The sequence below is a fragment of the Hippoglossus stenolepis genome, chromosome 4, assembly GCF_022539355.2.
Source record: "Hippoglossus stenolepis isolate QCI-W04-F060 chromosome 4, HSTE1.2, whole genome shotgun sequence".
Classification (NCBI taxonomy): Eukaryota; Metazoa; Chordata; class Actinopteri; order Pleuronectiformes; family Pleuronectidae; genus Hippoglossus; species Hippoglossus stenolepis.
The window spans coordinates 7,363,053-7,386,671 of NC_061486.1; the positions used below are offsets into that span (position 1 = coordinate 7,363,053).

The window sequence follows — 23,619 nt, forward strand, 5'->3', positions numbered from 1 at the left end:
TTACGTACATTACTCACATTTTATTGAGTAATTAAAAAGTGATTAAAAGTAAATTCCTTGTGAACTGGTGGTTTAAGTTGAGTTGTTTATGCATGTCACAGTCACACATGTAGTTTAATCGTACATGGAATCACATAACAACAATAATAATAATAATAATGTTAATAATAATATAGTAATAATAATAATTATAATAGCCTAATTACATCAATAATTAATTAATCTCTCTACTCAAGTTTATGGAGCTTTATTGCTACAGATGGGATGTTGTTCAGCACTGTTGCCTGCAGATGTCGCTGTGACTCCAAACTTAAGACCCATATGAACCTATCGCTGTGATTTATCGTCACTTAAAAACAAATAAATAAAATAAAAATAAATATAATTTAATATATAGGCTATAATAAAGGTGGTAAGTCGATCTGTATATCATACAATAAGTTACTGCAGGCAACCAGGCTCAAATTTAATAATTTAATCAGATTAATTTGCACAAACAACCTAAATAAAAGTTTGGAATACTCCTGTTGTTGTTGTAGAGGAAATAAACCAGTGTGATGAGTGTAATGGTGTAAAACCCATCTCCTCAGGCTGTGGGTGAAAGCTGATCTCACATGTGAGGAGGACCTGGAGGCAGGTTTGATTCTGACAGAGAAGCCTGCAGGAGGAGGAGGAGGAGGAAGAGGAGCTCAGACTGTGGAGCTGCTGCAGGAGGAAGGACATTTAACTCTTTGCTGTGGAGATGAATCTTCTCACACGTGTTTTGTTCGGCTGCGTTGTCCTGACTGTGTCCGCAGGAGAAATGTACACATCGCTGCTGAACGTCCGGCAGGCGATCAGTGTTGAACGGAAGCTGATCGATGACCTGAGAACTTACATCGACCACGAGTTTGAGAGGCTGCAGGACATCAGGCGGTGAGTGATGGTGGCAAAGTGGAGGTGGATGGTTTCTATACAATTCTCTACCTGCATGTTGGATATTCAATAAACAATGATTCCCCCAGAGATTTGTGACTGTGAAATCCTGAGAGAGAGACAGAGCTGCACCTCTGTTCTGTATTTAGGGAAACATCTGCTTTAATTCCCAGATGTGTTTTACTTTGAAAGTGGTGATGGGTTTTGTCCAGTGAACAGTACTGGTGCTGTGATATAGTGGACAATTAAAAGTTTGTGGACATGATGATGATCAGAGATTTCACAAGGATATGATCATGAGATAAGATACGATAAGTTAAGATGAGTTAAGACAAGACACAAGACAAGTCATGAAAGTTAGGATAAGGTAAGTTAAGACAAGACAAGTTGAGATACGATAGGATGATAAGGATACAACTTAAGACAAGACAAGTTAAGTCTAGTCAAGTTGAGACAAGACAAGTTAAGGTACGATATCATACAATGAAATATGATACGATACGATGCAATACTTTACGATGCAATACTTTACGATACGATAAGATAAGATACGATACCTAATACACGATACCATACGATATGATACCATACCATATACGATAGGATATGATACCATACCATACGATCAGTACGATACAATACAATGCAATACGGGTTAAGACAGGCCGAGACAAGTTGAGACAAGAAAAGCAGATATAATATCAGCCATTTATTAATGATATCATACGATACGTATGATAAAATAGGATAGGATAGGATAGGATACGCACATAAATGAAATACAATACGATATAATACAAGTAAAGAGAAGACAATTTAAGACAAGTCTAGATGAGACAAGAGAAGTTAAGCTACAATTCAATACAATACCAAATGATACGATGCAATAAGATACGATATACGATGTCCTAATAGCTCAAAAATTTCAATTTCACTGTTGCGGAATTAAAGTTCTGTTTTATGGTTTTTCTTTACAAGAAAACAATGATATCAATTAACTGTGCAGGTAGAATCATGGTTTTCTTAAAGTTTTTTCTTTCCCTTGGCCAGAAACTTTCATGATGCTGCAAAGAGCCCAACTGATGCAGAACAAGACTCTCATCAAGTCACTTCCCAATAATTAATGCTGAAGATTGAATTCTCCATGGGAAAAAAAAGAAAATGTGTGGAGGAGTCACTTTGACCAAGACACTGAAGCTTCAGTGTTGTGGTGTTTTTGTGGTTTGGTTGGAAAATGAGTCATGTCATGCATCAGCTTGACTGATCTGTCAACATCCAACATTCATTTGAATTTCTTCTTCTGGCGTCAGAACAAAAAGCTGTTTCCTTTCAGCCCAGCGCTGAACTTTCAGAAGTTTAAAAGGTTGCTGTTATTAGATGTAGGGAAGTAAAATCTAATTAAGTGAATAAAGACAAACAAATAAAAGCAGATAAGGTCATAAATAAAGTGATGTGCTTTGGAGTTAGGTGAACTGTTATGTAAAAAGGTATCTCTTGATTATTTCATTATGAGATGATCTGTCTATTTCCTTCGTGTTGTTTGTGTCAAGTACCACAAATCATTGTGTATTTGGTATTTCAACTCTGATGAACAGCAGAGTTTCGTATAACTCCTATCGTGGTTCTGCCTGAAGGATATTTTCTCTTCTGTGAACAGTTTTTAGCTCACGAGCTTCAAACCCAAATCCTAATTGAGTGGTTGTCCTCTTCTTTCCTTTAACCCTTATGTTGTTCCTGGGTCGAATTGACCCAGAGTGTGTCTGTGTCTGTGTGTGTGTGTGTGTGTGTGTGTGTGTGTGTGTGTGTGTGCGTGCGTGGAGGCGTGCGTGTGATCATTCGCAAGCCCTGGCCGGTCAGGGTTAGGGTTAGGGGGACCTAAGGATTGTCATTATCCAATTCCCCTGGGGTAATTGGGACCAATGGATTGTCATTCTCGATTGTCATGGGAGGGGTCATTTAGACCCCTCTCAATTACCCCTGTTATGTTATGTTATGTTATGTTATGTAGATAGCGGCTGCTAGTCCTCGTCCTCATCTCATCTCCTCATCTCTTTCTCCTGTTTTTCTCCAAAGGCCGGTTTCCATTCTGTCAGTACATGCCCAGCAAGCCGGCGAAATACGGATCAAGTCGTGGGGTGGCCTGCGATGAAATCAAGCTACGCTTGGAAGATGCAAGTGTACACTGAAAGCCGAGCGGGCGGACGCCCAGAACGGAACCAGGGGCTGGCGGGTAGTGCTCGGCGTAACGGAGGGACTGCACGGTCGTGACCGCCACAGTGCGACACCACTTCACTCCTACGAACTCGCAAGGCAGCTCCTGGAGAGGGGAAGTCACTGCGGGTCGGCACTGTTCCAAGAACAAGCCCGAGCTCCCGACCAGGCTGCTCGCGGTCAAGGGGAAGAGAGGTGTTCTCATCCAAGTTCGCATCCATGCCCACTGCCACTCTTGTGTCCTACATCCCAAAGAAAAACAGGAATGTGGTGCTCCTGAGCACACGGCACCCTGAGGCCGACATCAGCCACCGCGAGACGGGAAACCGGTCATCGCCCTGACTACAACCGCAACAAAGTTGGCGTGGACAACCTAGGACAAGGTGATCGGAACGCATAGCTGCAGGAGGATGACCGCGCGCTGGCCCCCTGGTCGCCTTCTCACAACATTCTCGACGCCTCTTCCTACAACGCCTTTGTGATATGGAGAGAGATCAACCCAGACTGGATGCCGGGCAAGCGAACAAGCGGAGGGTGTTCCTAAAGCAGCTGGGAAAGGCCTCGTGACTCCGTTCATCGCACGGCGGGAGACATCCCCCGCACGGACGCGTCCGCCGCGGTTGTGAAGGCTGTGTGTGCCGCCGCGCCGCCGCATGAGACCTGTTGACTACGACGCTCGACTCCGAGTGTCCGGCCTCTTCCATAGCCCTAGCAGCAGCCCCCCCGCTCGGGGCGAGTAAGAGGAAGAGGTGTCAGATATGCCCCAGGAAAAAGGACTGTAAAACTCACACCATGTGCCGCGGGTGTAACAAATACATCTGCAAGGGCTGCTCACTTGTCTATTGCGCTAGGTGTGCGTCCTAATATGGGGTGGGCTATGTGAGGGGGCCAACAGCCGGGGGAAGCAGGGACAACACAAGGGTTAATAACCACACTTTAACACAGCTTCTACACCAAAGTGTCTGACCTGCACACTGGACTTTATAAAGGCCCGGCGGCTGCGATGGCGAACCCGCTGGCGGCCTTCACCCTGATCAAACGGCTGCATTCAGAGTGGCTGAATGTCATCTGCACTGCAGCTGACAAAGTGCTGAAAGATCATCGCCACAGTACTGCGGTTGTGTAGTCGAGCCTCAGTGGAGGTTGGAGGTGTTTCTGGGTCTGATAAATGAGCTACAGTGGAAGGTTTACCAGACCATTCCTGGGGTTTAACCCTTCACCTTTAATTTCACTGACACCTCACTTCCTGGCTGTTTATACAGAAAATAACGGAAGCTCGTAAACTGATAAAATGACTAATAAAATAGTTCATGCATGAAATTCAACTCTGTCTGAGATAAGTAGAATGATTCATGGCAGAAACTACACTTGTAGCTCCAAGAACATCCTCATTTACTGTTCTCTAGCTGTAATTTGATTTAATTTCATTCAATCTTTTAAAACAACATTGCTCAGCCAATCTGCCATCTGTAAATGTATTCATCATTGGATAATTGATTGGTGAGGATTTCACTTTTTTACTTCACTTTTTTTCCTGTTTTTTATATTGTGGAAAACTGAATATCTTTGGATTTATGTGCATTTTGATTCATGGATTAACCCGGAAGATAATATTATGATTAAAATAACACTTTGGTCCAACCTCAATTTGGACTAAAGCGCTATTTTTAAAATTAATTTCAACTTTTCCTTTTTGTCTTTTTCTTATCCCAGAGAGCTGCCATCTTCTGGTGGAACCTCCACAGAAATGGTGAGGGAGACGTCGACACCCTGCACGCCGGCTGCCCCGTGCTCAGTCAAGAACAACTGCTGTATATCACTAAAGAATATATAATCATAAACATTTCATGAAAGTCTTATTTTTATACCATCAGGACTGTAAGTAACATAATGAGACCACATTTTCTTGGGGTTTTCTTTGTTGCATCCTTTATTAATCCCATCTTCTAATAGCTTTTTAGTTTATTTCACTGAAAATAGTTATATTGTACTCCACACTTAAATAGGCAATTTAATATTTCACTAAAGCTCTTGATGCCAACAGATTAGTAAGAGCATTGATTCTGTCTAATTGCCTGCAACAACGTATCTGCTGGAGTTGACATCCCTCTGGGGTTCAGAGGCAGAAAGTTTGTTTTGCACAGTTTGGTCCAATCCCCTGCAGACGTGTCCACTGACGCAGGACGTGCGTAAAGAGTGGACGAGCCCCCTCTGAGCTGTTCTCTATAGAGTCAACTTGTTTGCCAAACAAGAGAAAACTTCAGTTTGCGCAATTAGACTCAGGAGCTTTACGTTAATAATCAGCCAGTCTGTTAATTACTAAACAGGGGATATGAGACTTGTCCTCTAATTGTGCTCTGGAGATGTCGCGCACTGCAGCAGCTCACTCCAATGGAGAGCGTGTCGGAAAACACTCTTCATGTGATTCATGATCGTTTTGAATAACTACACTGTTAATATATCTGTAGGTTAATTGTGCTGTGATAACTGACATGAGTGATGTGGTTCAAGAGCCTGACACTGAAACACTGTTAAAAAAGTGGCACCAGGTTTGTGTCAAATCAGTATCATATATATTAGTCCAAAAAATTAAATTCACAAAATTTGAGTTTTTACTCTGCAATTTGCAGATTTTGAGCATTTTCCTAAATTTCCAATCTAGAGGTATTTACTTGTAGTAATAGTACAATAAGTATAATTCCAGGATAGTAAGAAACCCATTAAACAATTACAAATATACAGTGCTGAAATGCACAGTACTGATCTTTACAACGACTGTCAATGATATTTACCCTCCCTCATGTATGCACAACCACAGTCAAACATCCTCGAACCCTGAGATAAACCATCTTTCTGCCGTGCACCACACATGTGTCTTTTCACCATTATATATATGTCTTATCACACGGCCTGGCCTCTGTGCACTGAACACGAAATCCAGTAAGAACTCAGTTTAAAATTAATCAGGTAACGGCTGCATGCAAACAGGAACATTGGAGGAGTAAGTTAACAGTCATGGAAATATTGACCTAGTAATATTGGACTGGGAATATTTCTAGTATTAGAAATGTTGCATTTTTAGGAATATGGGATAAGTGTGAGTGTAATTTTACAGGTAAAATTCTGCAGTGATAGTAACAACACTTAATGCTTTCACAGGCGTCAGTGAGACCCAGCAACTCTGGATCCTGCAGTAATGGACTCACTGAGAGAGAGACTCAGCTTCACTGACTGTAGTGACATCTACAGCTCACAAAGCGTCGCCTGCATTGACGTCAGCACTGTGAGCTGAAGTAAGAAGCACTGCTGCCAAAAACACTTTGCTCAACAGTTCACAAACTGCACTGAACGAGTCTGGTCCAGCTCACGTGGAAGTGTCCTCTCAGCAGAATCCTCTCAGTGCCAGCGATCGATACGAGAGCCGCCCCCGTGACAGCTGGAAACGGCTCAGTTGAGTGACAGCACCACATCAGCAGGAAATAAATAGTTAGATAGATTAATTAAAAATACTTTAACTTAAACAAAATTTGTCCACGTTTTTCAATTCTGTGCTGAAGCTATCTGTTTATTTTCATAAGAAAATATGTCCTGTTGCACAATGTGTTCATGCACCTGTCGTACATGTGAGGTCGACGATGTTCATGATTTTCACCACACAGGGCAAACAGGATGGAGAAATAATGCAGCTGGTCAAACAGGTTCTCTTAATATCCTGGTTTAATTCTGATCCTCTACATACTGGTTTACATACAACTTTGCTGCAGCTGGACAACAGAACCACACTGCTGCAGTGACAGATGGCACTCGGTCATATTAAAGGTTCAGTGTGTAAGATTTATGTGAAAGGGATCTATTGGCAGAAAGTGAATATAAAAAATAATCCAAGTGATGTTTTCACTAGTGTTTCATCTAAATTGTATGAATTGTTGTTTTCTTTACTTTAGAATGAGCCGTTTATATTGAAACAGTTTATATTTAAATAAGGAGCAGGTCCTCTAAGGAGGCCGCCATGTTATTTACAGTAGCCCAGACTGGACAAACTAAACACCTTTTGAGTTTTTATGACAACTGAAGGCTGCCACAGCTTCTCTTTCATGTTTGGAAGGGGTGAGGTGAGGGGTTCAGCTGCAAAATGCAACTTCACCACTAGAGGTCACTAAATTCTACACACTGAACCTTTAAGTTAACATAGACAGAAATATTCCAAAATCAACCCAATTAAGACATAAGTCTGAATAAGACACTGCCATGTCAACAGCATGCTCTGATGATCCTCACCTGAATAAGGTCATAACCAGAATAAGCAATAATCAAATTAAGACATGTGGAGTAGTCACATGACGGACATGTATACGTCTTAATCGCATTAGAACGTCTTATTAGAGTTTTCACAGCATCTTGAAACATCATGTACACGACAATTACCAACTGCTTGACGTCATAATCAGACTTTGCTCTGTAACATGCAAACAGGAATATGAATGGAATATTCTATTAGCAACTCATGTGAACATCATACTTAGAATAATGTAAATCAACAGCTTATTGTAGACAGTGGGGATCATCAATTATTTGAGTGGCAAACAATGTAAATGATGTTGGAAATTGATTTACTGTAAAAGTAATTACACTCTGCCAAGACTTTGGTTTGGAGACATAACTGATGTATTTAGAGATTTTTAAACAATAAATAATACTTTTAAAAGAATCCCGGTTTTATGACTTTGCTCTGAAGGGGTTCTGAGGGTCCTGACCAAGTTCAGTGCAACATCACTTGTGACGTGTTTGTTATGATTTTAAGTTGCTATGATTTAAGAAAAGTTTCATGTCACAACACTCTCCATGTTCAGAGCTTCTTTCCACAGATCTCGTCTCAGCCCTTGAGTCCAACTCCCCACTGAAATCTGTTGATGATGAGAAACATAATGCTTAATGATGAAAGCATGAAATGACTTTATCTCTGGAGGAATCGGGCCTATATCAGACACAACATATAGGAACGAGGCCAGAGATTAGAGGGAGAACGTCTCAGGAACGTTCATCGAAGACACATCTTATGATGAGAAGAATAGAAATCTGAACTCTTCTGACAGACGAAGACATTCGTAGGTGAATGAAGTGCTTTGTTATTATGAAAATTGGATGTTTATTGAGACAAAGTTCAAACTGCTTTACAGTCAAAGGAGTATTTACAATGCTGGAGGTTTTCTGTAAATTATCAAGTAGATTATGTTGTTGCTTTTATGTGTGTATTCATTTTATTTCTCAGTATGTACATGGAGCTTTAAGTGCTTTAACATGTGTGCCCCCGGCCTCCACAGCTGCAAAATGCAGAATCTGACTGAGCTTCAACCAACGCAACCTCCCACAGGAGCTTGTCTGCATCAATAAGGTGTGTGGTCATCCCGCTCTTCTCTGCGTCTTCCTGTGCTGCATCGCTGTCATGCTGCACATCTTTGCGTCCCACAGGCAGTTCCTGGACACGTCCCGCTACATCCTGTTCGCCTCCATGCTGGTCAACGACACCCTCCAGCTCATGACCTCTGTGCTGCTCTTCCTCTTCGTCATAGGTCGGGTGAAATTTACTCTGGTATACTGTGTTCCCCTGCTCTTCATATCCACTGCCACTTTCCAGAACACCACCTTAATCCTGGCCACCATGTCACTGGAGCGTTACATTTCCATCGTCTACCCCCTGCGACGCCCGGCCTCCTGGCGCTCAGACCGTATCTGGATCATTATTCTGTGTCTATGGTTCATCAGCTGCATCTTCCCTGTCATTGACTTCTCCATCGGGAAACGTGATCCTTCTGTGGATGTCCTCTCCACCCCTGTGTATTGCGTAACTATTTTTGTCAACCCCTCTCCTATCCAGATGTTGTTCAAAGCTGCTGTCAGTTTGCTCTTCTTTGCAGTGGTCGCATTCATCATCCTCTTTACATATGTGAGAATCCTGCTGGAGACCAGGAAGCTGAGACAGGACCGAGTGTCCGTGAACAAAGCCATGCACACGGTGCTGCTGCACGGCTTCCAGCTGCTGCTGAGCGTGCTGGCCTTCAGCCATCCCATCACTGAGACTCTCATAGTGCTGCCCGCCAACTGGCAACCAGAGGACATCTCCTTTTTTAATTACTTCTGTTTCATCCTGATCCCACGTTTTCTGAGTCCGCTCATCTACGGCTTCAGAGACCAGAGTCTCAGGGGCTACATCGGGAAAACGTTCCTCTGCTGCTCAAAGAAAGTCAAACCCTGGTCGTAGAATTAAATAAGATTAAAGACACGAGACAGGTTTATATTCTTACTTTTCACACACACAAGCCTTTAAGAGACGCTTCCTAATGCACTTCCATTGTAAGTAATGGTGACAAAACACAAAGTCCTTGTTCTTCTGGGTAAATGTATATGCCATGTGTATCTGCCATTTTAGTGTGAAATTCATTAAAAAAACATGGGCTAAGTTATGACAAGTCCTTTCAAAAACAAAATTTAAATTTCTTTCCTCCAAAAAGGCCTCAGAGGGTATTAAAAAAGTCCTAGACAGTCATTTTGTTTATGAAACATCATTGTATCTTAATGAAACAGTTGATTGTGCTGCAGAAGACTCATCAATCCCTTGTTTGTTTTTTGTCAGTCAGCAGCATCAGATCTGCAGCAAACACTGTCACTACTGCTGCTTTAGGTTGCTCATTGTCTCATGATGAAAAATGTAAGAAGAAGCTTAAAATAAATCGTATTGCTTGATTCATTGCCCGTTTCATGAAACATTTCTGGATCCACTGAATGATTATTATCAGTGGAAATGTGTTATATGAGTCCATGTGATATGAATTAAAATATTATAAGTCCTAATGTCCCAACTGGTTTTCCATCATACTTTCAAACATGTGCCGATGTTATCATGAAACATATTTAAAAGTATTAAATTGTTTTCTTTGTGTCTGTTAAATGTCTTAAACCTAGTTTTATGAAATCTGCAGCAACCCCGTTCTTGCATATACATAAAGGGAGTGAACATTTCAAGTTGTACTGATGTAATTCAAAGATTATTCGTGACGCAGAGAGAACAGAATGTACAATCTCTGAACAAGAAATAACCAGACACTGATTAAACCTTGTGTGTCCACAAGATCGACACATTTATGGATCCGCCACCAGAGTCAATACAGGTTGTTGACAGTTGTGGGATTGAATTTTAGTTGTTATGACACAATCTGGCAGCTGCTGTGCTTCAGCCTCTCAGTTTCTCATTGAGCATGCACTGCTGATCCTGCAGGATTTATGAGCAAGTCTGTGACTGAGCTTCACACTTTATAACGAATATTATAAAAATTTAAATACCATAAATGTTTGAACAATGCACAAATAAGTGGGCTGAAATTCCCATTTGAATATTTATATATGTGTATGTAAGCAGCCTAAATGCAAGTTTCCCTTGATGCTGGTAAAGATGTGTCAGAATTGTGTTATAGATAATAAATAAAAATACAAAATGTAACCCTCCAAGTCAATCTGTTCTCCTGAAATACACAAATTAAAACTTTGAATATGTTTTGTTTGCAATGTCCATTAGAAGGGAAACTATATTGAACAGATGCCCATAGGCCAGATATATTACGTGTACATTACCTTACTTTATTGAGTAATTAAAAAGTGATTAAAAGTAAATTCCTTGTGATCCAGGGAGCTTGCTGAGTTGTTTATGCATGTCACAGTCACACATGTAGTTTAATCGTACATGGAATCACAACAACAACAACAATAATAATAAGAATAATGTTAATAATAATATAGTAATAATAATAATTATAATAATAGCCTAATTACATCAATAATTAATTAATCTCTCTACTCAAGTTTATGGAGCTTTATTGCTACAGATGGGATGTTGTTCAGCACTGTTGCCTGCAGATGTCGCTGTGACTCCAAACTTAAGACCCATATGAACCTATCGCTGTGATTTATCGTCACCTAAAAACAAATAAATAAAATAAAATAAATATAATTATATATATAGGCTATAATAAAGGTGGCAAGTTGATCTTTGTATATCATACAATAAGTTGTTTGCAGGCAACCAGGCTCAAATTTAATAATTTAATCAGATTAATTTGCACAAACAACCTAAATAAAAGTTTGGAATAGTCCTGTTGTTGTTGTAGAGGAAATAAACCAGTGTGATGAGTGTAATGGTGTAAAACCCATCTCCTCAGGCTGTGGGTGAAAGCTGATCTCACATGTGAGGAGGACCTGGAGGCAGGTTTGATTCTGACAGAGAAGCCTGCAGGAGGAGGAGGAGGAGGAGGAGGAGGAGGAGGAAGAGCTCAGACTGTGGAGCTGCTGCAGGAGGAAGGACATTTAACTCTTTGCTGTGGAGATGAATCTTCACACGTGTTTTGTTCGGTTGCGTTGTCCTGACTGTGTCCGCAGGAGAAATGTACACATCGCTGAACGTCCGGCAGGCGATCAGTGTTGAACGGAAGCTGATCGATGACCTGAGAACTTACATCGACTCACGAGTTTGAGAGGCTGCAGGACATCAGGCGGAGTGATGGTGGCAAAGTGGAGGTGGATGTATTTCTATACAATTCTCTACCTGCATGTTGGATATTCAATAAACAATGATTCCCTCAGAGATTTGTGACTGTGAAATCCTGAGAGAGAGACAGAGCTGCACTCTCTGTTCTGTATTTAGGGAAACATCTGCTTTAATTCCCAGATGTGTTTTACTTTGAAAGTGGTGATGGGTTTTGTCCAGTGAACAGTACTGAGCCAAGTACATAGTGGACAATTGGGAAAGTCACAGGGACATGATGATGATCAGAGATCACAAGGATATGATCATGAGATAAGATACGATAAGTTAAGATGAGTTAAGACACGACACAAGACAAGTAATGAAAGTTAGGATAAGGTAAGTTAAGACAAGACAAGTTGAGATACGATAGGATGATAAGGATACAACTTAAGACAAGACAATTTAAGTCTAGTCAAGTTGAGACAAGACAAGTTAAGGTAGGATATCATACAATGAAATATGATCCGATACGATGCAATACGATATGATACGAGTTAAGACAGGACGAGACAAATTGAGGCAAGAAAAGTTAAGATATAATACGCTACGATACGATACAATGAAATACAATACGATATAAGACAAGTAAAGAGAAGACAATTTAAGACAAGTCTAGATGAGACAAGAGAAGTTAAGCTACAATTCAATACAATACCAAATGATACGATGCAATAAGATACGATATTCAATTTCACTGTTGTTGAATCAAAGCTCAGTTTTATGTTTTTTCTTTACAAGAAAACAATGACATCAATTAACTGTGCAGGGAGGATCATGGCTTTTCAAGTTTTTCTTTCCCTTGGCCAGAAACTTTCATCAAAAAAGCAAAGAGCCCAACTGATGCAGAACAAGACTCATCAAGTCACTTCCCAATAATAAATGCTGAAGATTGAACAGTTTCTGTGTGGAGGAGTCACTTTGACCAAGACACTGAAGCTTCAGTGTTGTGGTGTTTTTGTGGTGTGGTTGGAAAATGAGTCATGTCATGCATCAGCTTGACTGATCTGTCAACATCCAACATTCATTTGAATTTCTTCTTCTGGCGTCACAACAAAAAGCTGTTTCCTTTCAGCCCAGCGCTGAACTTTCAGAAGTTTAAAAGGTTGCTGTTATTAGATGTAGGGAAGTAAAACCTAATTAAGTGAATAAAGACAAATAAATAAAAGCAGATAAGGTCATAAATAAAGTGATGTGCTTTGGAGTTAGGTGAACTGTTATGTAAAAAGGTATCTCTTGATTATTTCATTATGAGATGATCTGTCTATTTCCTTCGTGTTGTTTGTGTTAAGTACCACAAATCATTGTGTATTTGGTATTTCAACTCTGATGAACAGCAGAGTTTCGTATAACTCCAATCTTGGTTCTGTATGACGGATATTTTCTCTTCTGTGAACAGTTTTTAGCTCACGAGCTTCTAACCCAAATCCTAATTGAGTGGATGTCCTCTTCTTTCCTTTAATAACCACACTTTAAAACAGTTTCTACCCCAAAGTGTCTGACCTGCACACTGGACTTTATAAAGGCCCGGCGGCTGCGATGGCGAACCCGCTGGCGGCCTTCACCCTGATCAAACGGCTGCATTCAGAGTGGCTGAATGTCATCTACAGCAAAGAAGCCTCAGAGAACACACAAGGTTGACTCACCGCCTCCTCACAGACACATCTGGTGGTGATAACTTAACACCCCCCCTACTCACCCTTCTTCTCTGCTGTCACCACCCAACCCCCACGCTCACCTTTTGGCCTTCTGCTGTCCAGCCCTCAGGTCCAGTTACGAGGAGGAAGAGGCTGAACTGCCCAAACTGGAAGACCTCCAGGGGGCCGCCAAGGGCCTGATGAGGCTGCAGGATGTGTATGGTCTCCAGGTTGAGAGCCTCGTCAGGGGTCGCTTCCAGAGAGTCACAAATGGAAAGCCTGCTGATATCTGCGTGCCCGTGGTCTCTGTGCCACTGTCTGGTGATGACTGCTTTCTGGTTGGAAAGGTACACAAGCCATTATTTCCCTTTTATTGGCTCCTCACAATGTTTCAACCTAATTCTACATTTAAGAACTTCATGTCTCTAATCCTCCAATAGTTATTTAAATCAAACAACCTGAGAAGTTTAAAGTTGAAATCACTCTTTGATGATATAGTAACATCCATAGACTGTAAATAAAGATGGACGACATGACAGCTGCCAAAAAGTAAAGCCAAATCTCGTTCACCTCCTGGTGGCTGGCTGCTGAACCTCCTCCGTGTTAAATGCTGGGACGCGGACCAAACTAAAAAGTATTTTTCTCCTATAGAGATGCGTTGTCTATCTTCATTTAGAGTCTATTGTAACACCTCATCGATGTCTGACAGGTCATGAACCAAATAAGGTCTGGAACTTGTTCGACATCGTCATCTTCGTATTAGATTTTTCTGCAAAGTCACTAGTAACTATGGCTCTCCAACACATGTGGAGTATTAAAACGTACAAAGTACACTCTCTCCCTCTTAAATGTGGTGTTTAAAGTAACATAAAAATGAAAATAGTACAGAACTAGAGGCTCAAAATTGTAGGCTGCTAAAGTTTCGTAAACTTGAGTAAATCTATTTTGTTCATTCCACAACTGCTTATTTTTCACTTCTCTATTTCCTGAAATGTAGCAAAAGTGTAAGTGTGTTGGCCTGTCTGTCGTCCTTCTGGGTCACTTTTCTGCATAAAATAAACACATGTAAGAACAAATTCAAACTGAAAAAGGCTGAATGACGTTGCTGTGAAGGTTTCCCTCCCTGATTATCGGCCCCTTCCAAAACTCTGTCAGTCATCGGGTGGTGGTGGGAATTCAGACCGTCCGTCTGGAAAAAGCGGAACCTTTCCCATTGTGTGCCTGGGATTCCATTCCACGTGAAGATGAATATACATTTCTACAAGAAGAAAAAAAATTCCACTGTTTATGTGCAGTGGTGATGAGTTGGGGCAGAGGGTGGGAGAGTCATCTGTGAGCATGGAAAAGACATTATCTCACACAGCAGACAGTGAGAAGTGTTTTGGGGGACCGGCAGAGCTTGTCTTCACTCACACTGAGATTATCTGAGACTCTGTGTCAACGGAGATGCTTCGTTTTAGGGCACGTGCTTTTATATGGTCGTTAAACCAACCGGGCGTGTTAACAGAAACTTGAAGCTTGTCAGTTTCTTTGGGTGGAATTTTAAAGCAGTTTGAAGCTCCACTCCGGCAAAAAGATCTGCTGAACATAAACTATCTTTAAGAAATCAATGGTTGTTCAACTGCTGCAGAGACTAACAGCTTCCAAATGACCGGGTTTTATAGTGGGTAGTGGGTGTGAAGCTGTAGAGTGGCTAAATTGGTGTTTGAGTAGTTGAATGGTGGCATGTGTGTGTGTGTTTATGGGGTCAAATGCCACACTGGAATTTGTGTTTGTGTGCTGTCTTGAGGGGTTGTGGATATAATCTGTGGGGGGAGGAGCCTCTCTCTGTGTGGGGGCTGTCAGAGCTTCACTCAGCACCTACTTCATCAAGTGGAGTCAGCTCAGTGAAAAAACAGGTGAAGAGTTAATCCTGTGTTCCTCACTTTCTACATGTAAAACTACTGCCGTTGTTTTACTGGATCTCCACACACGTAGCTATCGTCATCATTAGTGCATTTGACTGAGAAGCCAAGATTAATTCCTAACTTCTGTGATGAACTTCTGTTGTGTATTCTTCTGTATTACGGCCGCCTGGTGGCCTGGATTGGAACAGCTTGTTGTAGCTGGTCTCTCGATGGCGGTGAAAACGTAACTGTCCACTGGAACCTTTTAGTTCTTGAAAATAGTTCCTGGTCCTGGTACTTATGGTCGAAACATGACTATTGTGTCTTATGTGGCATAAAACGGGGTCGAGGCTATTGCAGCAGAACTATGAATGACAACTTTTTATTCTTGCAACCAATTACAATTCAGTCACACACGTTTTTCGTTTTTTTGTTCTGCTAAAAGCGTGTAATGTTGCCTCTTGCTGATAGCCTTAAGTGAGCAGGATTGGGCAACAGAGGAACCTGCACTCCCCACCAGTAATACCTGTAAACAGACTCAGAGTAAAAAACACATGATGGCAGAACAGGTTAAACAAATGCAGCAATTAATCCATTAATCAAAAACGGTTTAAATGATACATTTTGGAAGAAATTCAAATAAGCATTGTGCAGGATTGACATTCTAAAAACTGAATGATTATTTCAAATGAATTGATAATGAAAATCAATCAACGGTTTCTCTTTTCATCCAGTACGACACTTTCGAACTTTATCCAATGTATTCCACATCGCATGTCTGCATCTGTCATCAGTGGAAAATGCATTTTTTTGTAATTTAATAGGAAGGCTTGGCCCTCACTCAGCCTGAATCCTGCTCGCTGGGCACATATAATTATACCAGCTGCATGACGTTGTAGATTTGGCAGAAAGAAATTGGTCTGATTCTTAATGCTGATGTCGACTCATAACAGCCTCACCGCGGCTGAACGGATGTGATTCCTAATATAAATCATCTCAAGTCTAAAATCCCCCAAAACCTAACAAACTCTGGCAGAGATGCAACATCTGGCTGATGTTTGGTCCTGAGACAAATTCTTATAAAGCGACCCACTATTGATGGAATGTAACCCAGGTGTTGTTGCACACAGGTGGCCTACGAGCAGCAGGACTACTACCACTCGGTGCAGTGGTTGGAGGAGTCGGTGCGTCTCTTCAGAGGAGTCGAGTGGAGCCCTGAGAATGAAGGCACTTTGGAGGATGCTCTGGATCACCTGGCCTTCTCTCACTTTAAAGTATAAGAAGGAAAAACTCACAAAATGCACATTGATAACACGGCCGATGCATCGTGCTGCTCTAAGCTGCTCTCGTTGTTTCAGACAGGAAACGTCTCCTACGCTCTGAGTCTCTCTCAGGAGCTGCTGCATCACGGTAAATCTTTTTAGACACTTATCCTTTGCATGTGCGGCATAAAAAACTTCTGTACAGGTTTTGTCTTTGCCTCAGTGAACGGTGGCTCAGGAGGTAAAGAGGGCCATCCTTTAATCTGGCGGTTGGTGGTTCGGTACCTGATTCCTCCAATAATGAATCTGAACTTCTGTTGGCTGAACTGTCAGTGTGTTTGTGTGAATGTGACTCTTGAGTAGTTGTAAAGACTACATTTATTTAATGTGTGACTCTACACGTGTTTCCTCTCAGATCCAAAGAATGGAAGAGTTCTGCAGAATGTTGAGAAATACGAGAAGCTGCTGGTTTCTGCGAGTCCACCCAGCAGCAACGGGCTGAGGAGACCTTCATCCGATCACTTGAGGACCAGGGACACTTACGAGAATCTCTGTCGGACCCAAGGCTCTCAGGTATTCAGCACAATTCATTCTGGACACATACTGTTCATTGAAGAGTTAATACAACAACCACAGTGTTTTTTATAGAATATATAAAAACCCAAAATGAAAGTATGATGTTTTTCATTCCAACGTCTCCATGTAGTTAATCAAAGATTTGACAAAGCTCTCAGATTTCATCCTTTATCCAAGAGTTCATCAAGATCCAATGCTAAGATTTACAGTTTGTGGATGAAAAACGAAAAAAAAAACCAGATTATTTCATTGATTTTGTTAATGGACCTCAGATGCCTGTTTCTCCTAACAGCCAATGCATTTTGAAAACCCCAGACTATTCTGCGACGACTTCACCAATGGCGACCCCGGCCTGCTGCTGATGCCAGTGAGACGCGAGGTGCTGAGCCTGCAGCCGTACGTGGTCCTCTACCACGATTTCATCACTCGCTCAGAGGCTGAAGACATCAAGCAGGTCGCCCAGCAGGGAGTAAGTGTCAGCACTGTGCAGTTTTCTCATAATTTTGGGGGGGGTGGGACGGCAAATGTGTCCAATATGACAGATTTTTAAGAATTAAGACAAAGAGCAACGTCTTAAATCCTAATAAATCTTCTCGTGTTTTTTTGGATCCCATGTTTTATAGCGTTTTCGCAATAACAACAGGAAATGTGCTGTTTCTTCCACATGGGACTCACGAAGCGGCAAAGTTTGTATGAGTTCAACAGATTTCGTGGGAAATAAACAAGTGGATTAATGTCTTGTGATGTTGCCATGTGAACACCTTGTTGTTTGGTCCCACGTTTGAGAATCAGATCTCATTTGTTCCACCAGTGCCAGGGTCACAGTTTTCAGAATATAACCGTCTTTGTGGTTCCTCATTGGGAAACCATTACATCTATTGGGATTGTCTTCATTATTGGGGATTTCAGGTGGTTTCCCAACACATTTTTACTTTCATCAATCCCAGATGTTTGTTCTCCTGAGAAGCGTCATCATATTTGCAGCCTTTGAGCAGTTGTCATTTCACTTCAGTGCAATCTTGGTTGGCACACGGTGCAGTATATGTAAGTGTCACTACAAGTGTGCATGAGCTGTGGATTGACAGGGATCCAACTGTTATTTTCCAATACCCACCAGGCATCACTGGTCATCTATCACATCTTCATCACTGATACTGTGTCTTATGTTTTCTTTCCCTCTGACCAACCAGATGATCTTATAAAACACAAAGTTGTGTATTTATCGTTGCCTGAGATTTTGTGCTCCTATTGTGGACACTTACTCAAGTGCTTTAATGAAGTTCACTTTGGATTTCCATATTTTTTCTACTTTTAGTTTTTCTCCAATATAGGGAACTAGTTTGTGTTTGTTTTGACTTCATAGGTTAAGACCTTGTGCACAGACAGAACATATTAGACAGAACATTCAAATATGTTGATTAGTAATTGTCTAAATTCCCAGTATATAAAAATGTTCAAATTTGCTCCACCTGGACAAATATCCCAGTTAGTGCATCTGTTAGTGACCAGTTTGCACAGCGAGAAACATCTTTTGATAGTTTAAATACATTTTCAAACGTCCCTGTGGTAATGCACATTGAACAGGAAAATGAACTTGAAAGGTATTTTTTTCCATCAGATGTCGATCAGAAGGTTTTTCTGGTAAATATTACTTTTGCACATATTTCCTGTTAATGCGCTCTGCTGTGGGGCTCTGCTGGCGTCTCATTCAGCCATGTACCTTTTCCTGCTGGACAGATCCTGGAAAGACCCTATGGAGGAAGAGTTGGTCCCGTTCCAACCATTTAGAACCATTAAAGGAATGAGGGATACATTACTGTGAAAACTTGGCAGAGGGTCACAAAACTGTCAATGAGCTTCGGCATCTCTCTGAATGTGGACCATCGAAAAAAAATCTAACAGCACAAGCTCCGAGCTGCTGACTCACTTAGAGAATAGTTGGTGGGCTAACTCCACTGCTACCCTATAGTTTCTGTGAGGCTTTGGCTCTGTTCGATGACTTTTCCATCCTGTGTTCAGATGGAAACCCCTTTACTTATTTCGTCATTATGTCAGCTTGTGGCTGGATTGAAAACAGGCCCGGGACCATGGGCTCATTCACAAACCATGAGCCTGGTTTACACTTTGTTCTGTGCTGGATGCTGGAAGAACACAGGGTCTGTTTTGAGTTAACAGCTCAGCCAACTCGACTTTTATGAAGAACTGACGTGTGAAGTAATTAGTCGACGTTTTAGTATTTCGCCTTTTTTGACCTGTAGCGTAAGTGGTGGTCATAAGACGCCTGGATTCACTGTTGTATAAAACACTACAGTTGATGGACCCGGTGCAAACTGGAAAACACATATGATTTGAGTAGAACGCAGTGTGACCACTCGGCTGTACAAATAAATGACAGGATCAGTTTAAAGAAAAGAAGACTGGGTCCAAAACATCTGGACCCAGACTCCCTCCCTCACTTTGACAAACTGCGCAGGGAGACAGAATGAAACTCGACTCCGTTATCTGTGGGGAAAGCAGTGAAATCTCTATATTCTGGTTGGTTTGCAGTCAAGAAAGATCATTTACTGTGCAAAGCCAAATGGAAAGATTCCACTGTCCACTGTCTGCACTTTTTGTTTAGTTTTTCATTTTGAACGTGTAATTTGAACCTATTTTCAGGCCACTCACACTTTGTTTTAGCCAAATGTCAAAGCTTGGCTCCCGTAACACTCACAAACACGAGATGCTGTTTTCTGTCTTTGCTAACAAGCTGAGAAGGTCTGTGGTGGCAGCTGGAGAGAAGCAAGCGACGGTAGAATATCGCATCAGCAAGAGGTAAAAAGTACTGGAAATACTTACGACATGTTGTTTATTATTAGGGTAGTTATTCTATTAGTATTAGCATGTTTAGACGGTTCGTCTTGTGTACACATATTTGCAGGGGTAATCAACAAGAAAGCGAATGATTGATACCTTTTATAAAAACGTTTTATTTCCAGTGCCTGGCTGAAGAACACAGCACACTCCATCATAGGGAAGCTGGACCAGAGGATCTCCATGATCACAGGCCTGAACGTACAGCATCCGTATAGCGAGTACCTCCAAGTGGTGAATTATGGGATTGGTGGCCATTATGAGCCTCACTTCGATCACGCTACGGTAAGTTGATCGTTGACACTCTTTTACATTGTAATTTTTTAAAACCAGGTTAAAAACATTTTCATTTTAGGTGGCCGAACCATCATTCTATTTCGTTCTATGATTTTTTTTCTTTTTTTTACACAGTTCCATTCAATTTTATTTGTATTATTTTTCCCTTTCAACTTATTTTTTTTAGTTTTGATACAGATTTATTCTTTTCATCGCTTCTTATCTCTTTTATTCGACTCATTTTAATCTAATCTTTTGAATCTACCTCTGTGAAGGTGCTTTATAAATAAAATTGCCATGCCTTGACTTGTTGTACCATTATATTATAAATTTTCGTCTGACTCTGATTACATTTCTAATGCTGATTTCTAATATCTGTTTACATTTCCACACAACCAGTCACCTTCCAGTCCTGTATACAAGCTGAAAACTGGGAATCGAGTGGCAACCTTCATGATATATGTGAGTGAAGTCTTCTTTCGACCCTGAATCAACCAGCCAGAGGTTCCTATAAGATTAGATAAGGTCCCATGTCTAAGTTAAAAACAAAAGGTCAGTTTGCAGGACTTCGGAACCACCAGCCTGAAAAACTCAGGATGTGAAGTACATTATTATTGATATCGTATCATGCAACAAACCTGCAGCTAACTTAAATTCAAACTGCATTACACAGTGTACTTGTACATTTTTGCCTTTCAATGTCTTACTTGTTCTCTTTTGTATTATCATCACCAATAATCTAATATGGACATGTGAGTCAAATTGGATTGTGATAAAGAAGAGACTGGCTCTTTGTGAGGCTTTGGAAACAGTGCAGCTGATCACACGATCACATAAACACAAGACACTAATGTGAAGGAATGTCCTTTTCCACAGCTCAGCTCTGTCGAGGCAGGTGGCTCCACGGCCTTCATCTACGCCAACTTCAGCGCTCCTGTCGTGGAGGTAAACACACTGAGATTCACCGAGATGAGCTTCTCTTGTCTTCAAGACATTTTTTGCCTCAAGCGAGATCGTTTTCCCATCACTCACGTTCTCCTGTGCAGCTGTCAAAGGGCTGAAAGATCATCGCCACAGTACTGCGGTTGTGTAGTCGAGCCTCAGTGGAGGTTGGAGGTGTTACTGGGTCTGATAAATGAGCTACAGTGGAAGGTTTACTAGACCATTCCTGGGGTTTAACCCTTCACCTTTAATTTCACTGACACCTCACTTCCTGGCTGTTTATACAGAAAATAACGGAAGCTCGTAAACTGATAAAATGACGAATAAAATAGTTCATGCATGAAATTCAACTCTGTCTGAGATAAGTAGAATGATTCATGGCAGAAAATACACTTGTAGCTCCAAGAACATCCTCATTTACTGTTCTCTAGCTGTAATTTGATTTAATTTCATTCAACCTTTTAAAACAACATTGCTCAGCCAATCTGCCATCTGTAAATTTATTCATCATTGGATAATTGATTGGTGAGGATTTCACTTTTTTACTTAACTTTTTTCTGTTTTTTATATTATGGTAAACTGAATATCTTTGGATTTGGGTGCATTTAGATTCATGGATTAACCCGGAAGATAATATTATGATTAAAATAACACTTTGGTCCAACCTCAATTTGGACTAAAGCAGTATTTTTAGAACTCATTTCAACTTTTTGTCTTTTTCTTATCCCAGAGAGCTGCCATCTTCTGGTGGAACCTCCACAGAAACGGTGAGGGAGACGTCGACACCCTGCACGCCGGCTGCCCCGTGCTCATTGGAGATAAATGGGGTATGACTCAGTAGATTCAGGGAGTGATGTGATGGTTGCGTCAGCGGGAGCCAATCAGTGATGGAAGGAAGTCAGAGCAGTTTATGAGACCTCATTGAGCTTTTTCGCATCATTCTCTATATTTTCCAGTGTCCCTGTTATACAGGAGTGAACAGCTCGGCCACATCTGTGCTGCATTATGCATTTAGAGGTGTTACTGTTGAGACACTGAGCTCATCTTGGAAGCTGAACATCTGCTGCTGGTTGGCCCGGGCCGTCGAACTCCCAACGCCGAAACGTGTGTGTCACAGACCCAGTTAAAATAACAGGAGGATATTAATCATCACAAAGTAGCTGCAGGAGCATTCGCTGGCTGTGTTGATTTTGGCAACTAAATATGTATATCGTCAGAATGAATGTTAAAGCTTTACTAAGTGGAATAAATATTTGTCCTTTGGTTAAAGTAACAATGGTGCAATCTAGAAAAAAGTCCTTCACTTAATATTTTTGTTAAGTAAAGTATTGCTTGTTCTGCAGACATTGCAGCATTTAACGTATTTTATTATCTGGGTGTAATATTATTGGATTGTTATTATTAGTGTAGGCAGCATTTTATCAATTTTAAGAGAATCTAATCTGTAAATGCATCATAATTAATGACACAGTAATAGTTTTTGTATGCACAAGATTGTAACCTTAGCTGTTTAGTTAATATCCTGGATTAAAAAATGTATAATATTTCCCATGGGGAATATAAAAGGGAAAAAAACTAAGTAGAATGAAATACAAATACTTACATGTTTTCAAGTACAATTTAAACTTGCACATTTTGTACACGGGTATTCACTGCATCAAGGAATATACTTATAAGAATGTACTTTTCAAACACAATTATCCAAATCCAAAAAAGTAAAACTTCATTAATCTCTATTTGTCTTGAAATATATATATAAAGATAACTTGAATCGGTTTGTATGTTTCAGTGGCAAACAAGTGGATCCATGAGTATGGCCAGGAGTTCCTACATCGCTGCAGCCTGAATCCTGAAGAGTGAGATGTGTGCAGCATTAGCTGGGCCCCTCGGGGTGCAAGAGCCGGCCTCTACAATTGAGAGGCACACTTACAGGCGAAGAGAGGGAGGCAGCCCAAAAAGTGAGCACACAGGCAGGGGAGCTGAGAGGCGTGAAGGGGGTGGGGGGGGCGGTCACTGCTGCAGTGCACATGGATCACACAGCGCTGAGAGGCGGGGTGGGAGAAGAGTGGGGCGGTTGGAAATTGGGCCCCCAGAGGCCAAATGCTGCTCCTGCAGATGGAGAGAGGCCTCTGCCTCCGCACACTGTGCTGGTTTCAGTTAACCGTGCAAAGGCTGTTTACCTCCCGCCTGCTTAAAAACTGAACTTCTCATGCAGCTCCTTTCCTACGCTGGGCCCACTCAAGGGTCTGTCGTCACAAATCAGCACAGCGGAACTTTCTGGATACTCAGGATAAATGTGCATAAGCAGATGCACAAGACATTCACAAATATCCGTGTGTGTGATGGTGTTGACAGAAATAAATGTCTATTCTGGATTTGATTTGATTTACTGCACGCTACAGAAGATGTGTTTTACAGGGAACAAAAAAAAACCATTAAGTTTGTTGAGGTTTCTCTCTGGTCCTCTCAGACCTCAGGACTGCAGCTCA

The 23,619-nt window shown here is 41.3% G+C and overlaps 1 protein-coding gene, 1 long non-coding RNA gene and 1 pseudogene across 2 annotated transcripts; all 3 read left to right on the forward strand.

Moving 5' to 3' along the window:
- Positions 1 to 664: 664 nt before the first annotated feature.
- p4ha3 (prolyl 4-hydroxylase, alpha polypeptide III) lies at positions 665 to 23,131 on the forward strand. Its single transcript, XM_047339670.1, has 13 exons — positions 665 to 915; positions 13,180 to 13,334; positions 13,459 to 13,682; positions 16,352 to 16,495; positions 16,580 to 16,631; positions 16,899 to 17,056; positions 17,352 to 17,528; positions 19,809 to 19,873; positions 20,038 to 20,197; positions 20,588 to 20,650; positions 21,065 to 21,133; positions 21,861 to 21,957; positions 22,920 to 23,131. Exons 1-13 carry the CDS (start codon positions 743 to 745, stop codon positions 22,988 to 22,990), a joined length of 1,608 nt encoding a protein of 535 aa, XP_047195626.1. The 5' UTR covers positions 665 to 742; the 3' UTR covers positions 22,991 to 23,131.
- LOC118105957 lies at positions 3,948 to 7,108 on the forward strand. Its single transcript, XR_007032624.1, has 3 exons — positions 3,948 to 4,626; positions 4,840 to 5,004; positions 6,286 to 7,108. It is a non-coding gene; the product is annotated as an uncharacterized LOC118105957 (long non-coding RNA).
- LOC118105961 lies at positions 8,455 to 9,873 on the forward strand (annotated as a pseudogene).
- Positions 23,132 to 23,619: the final 488 nt, after the last annotated feature.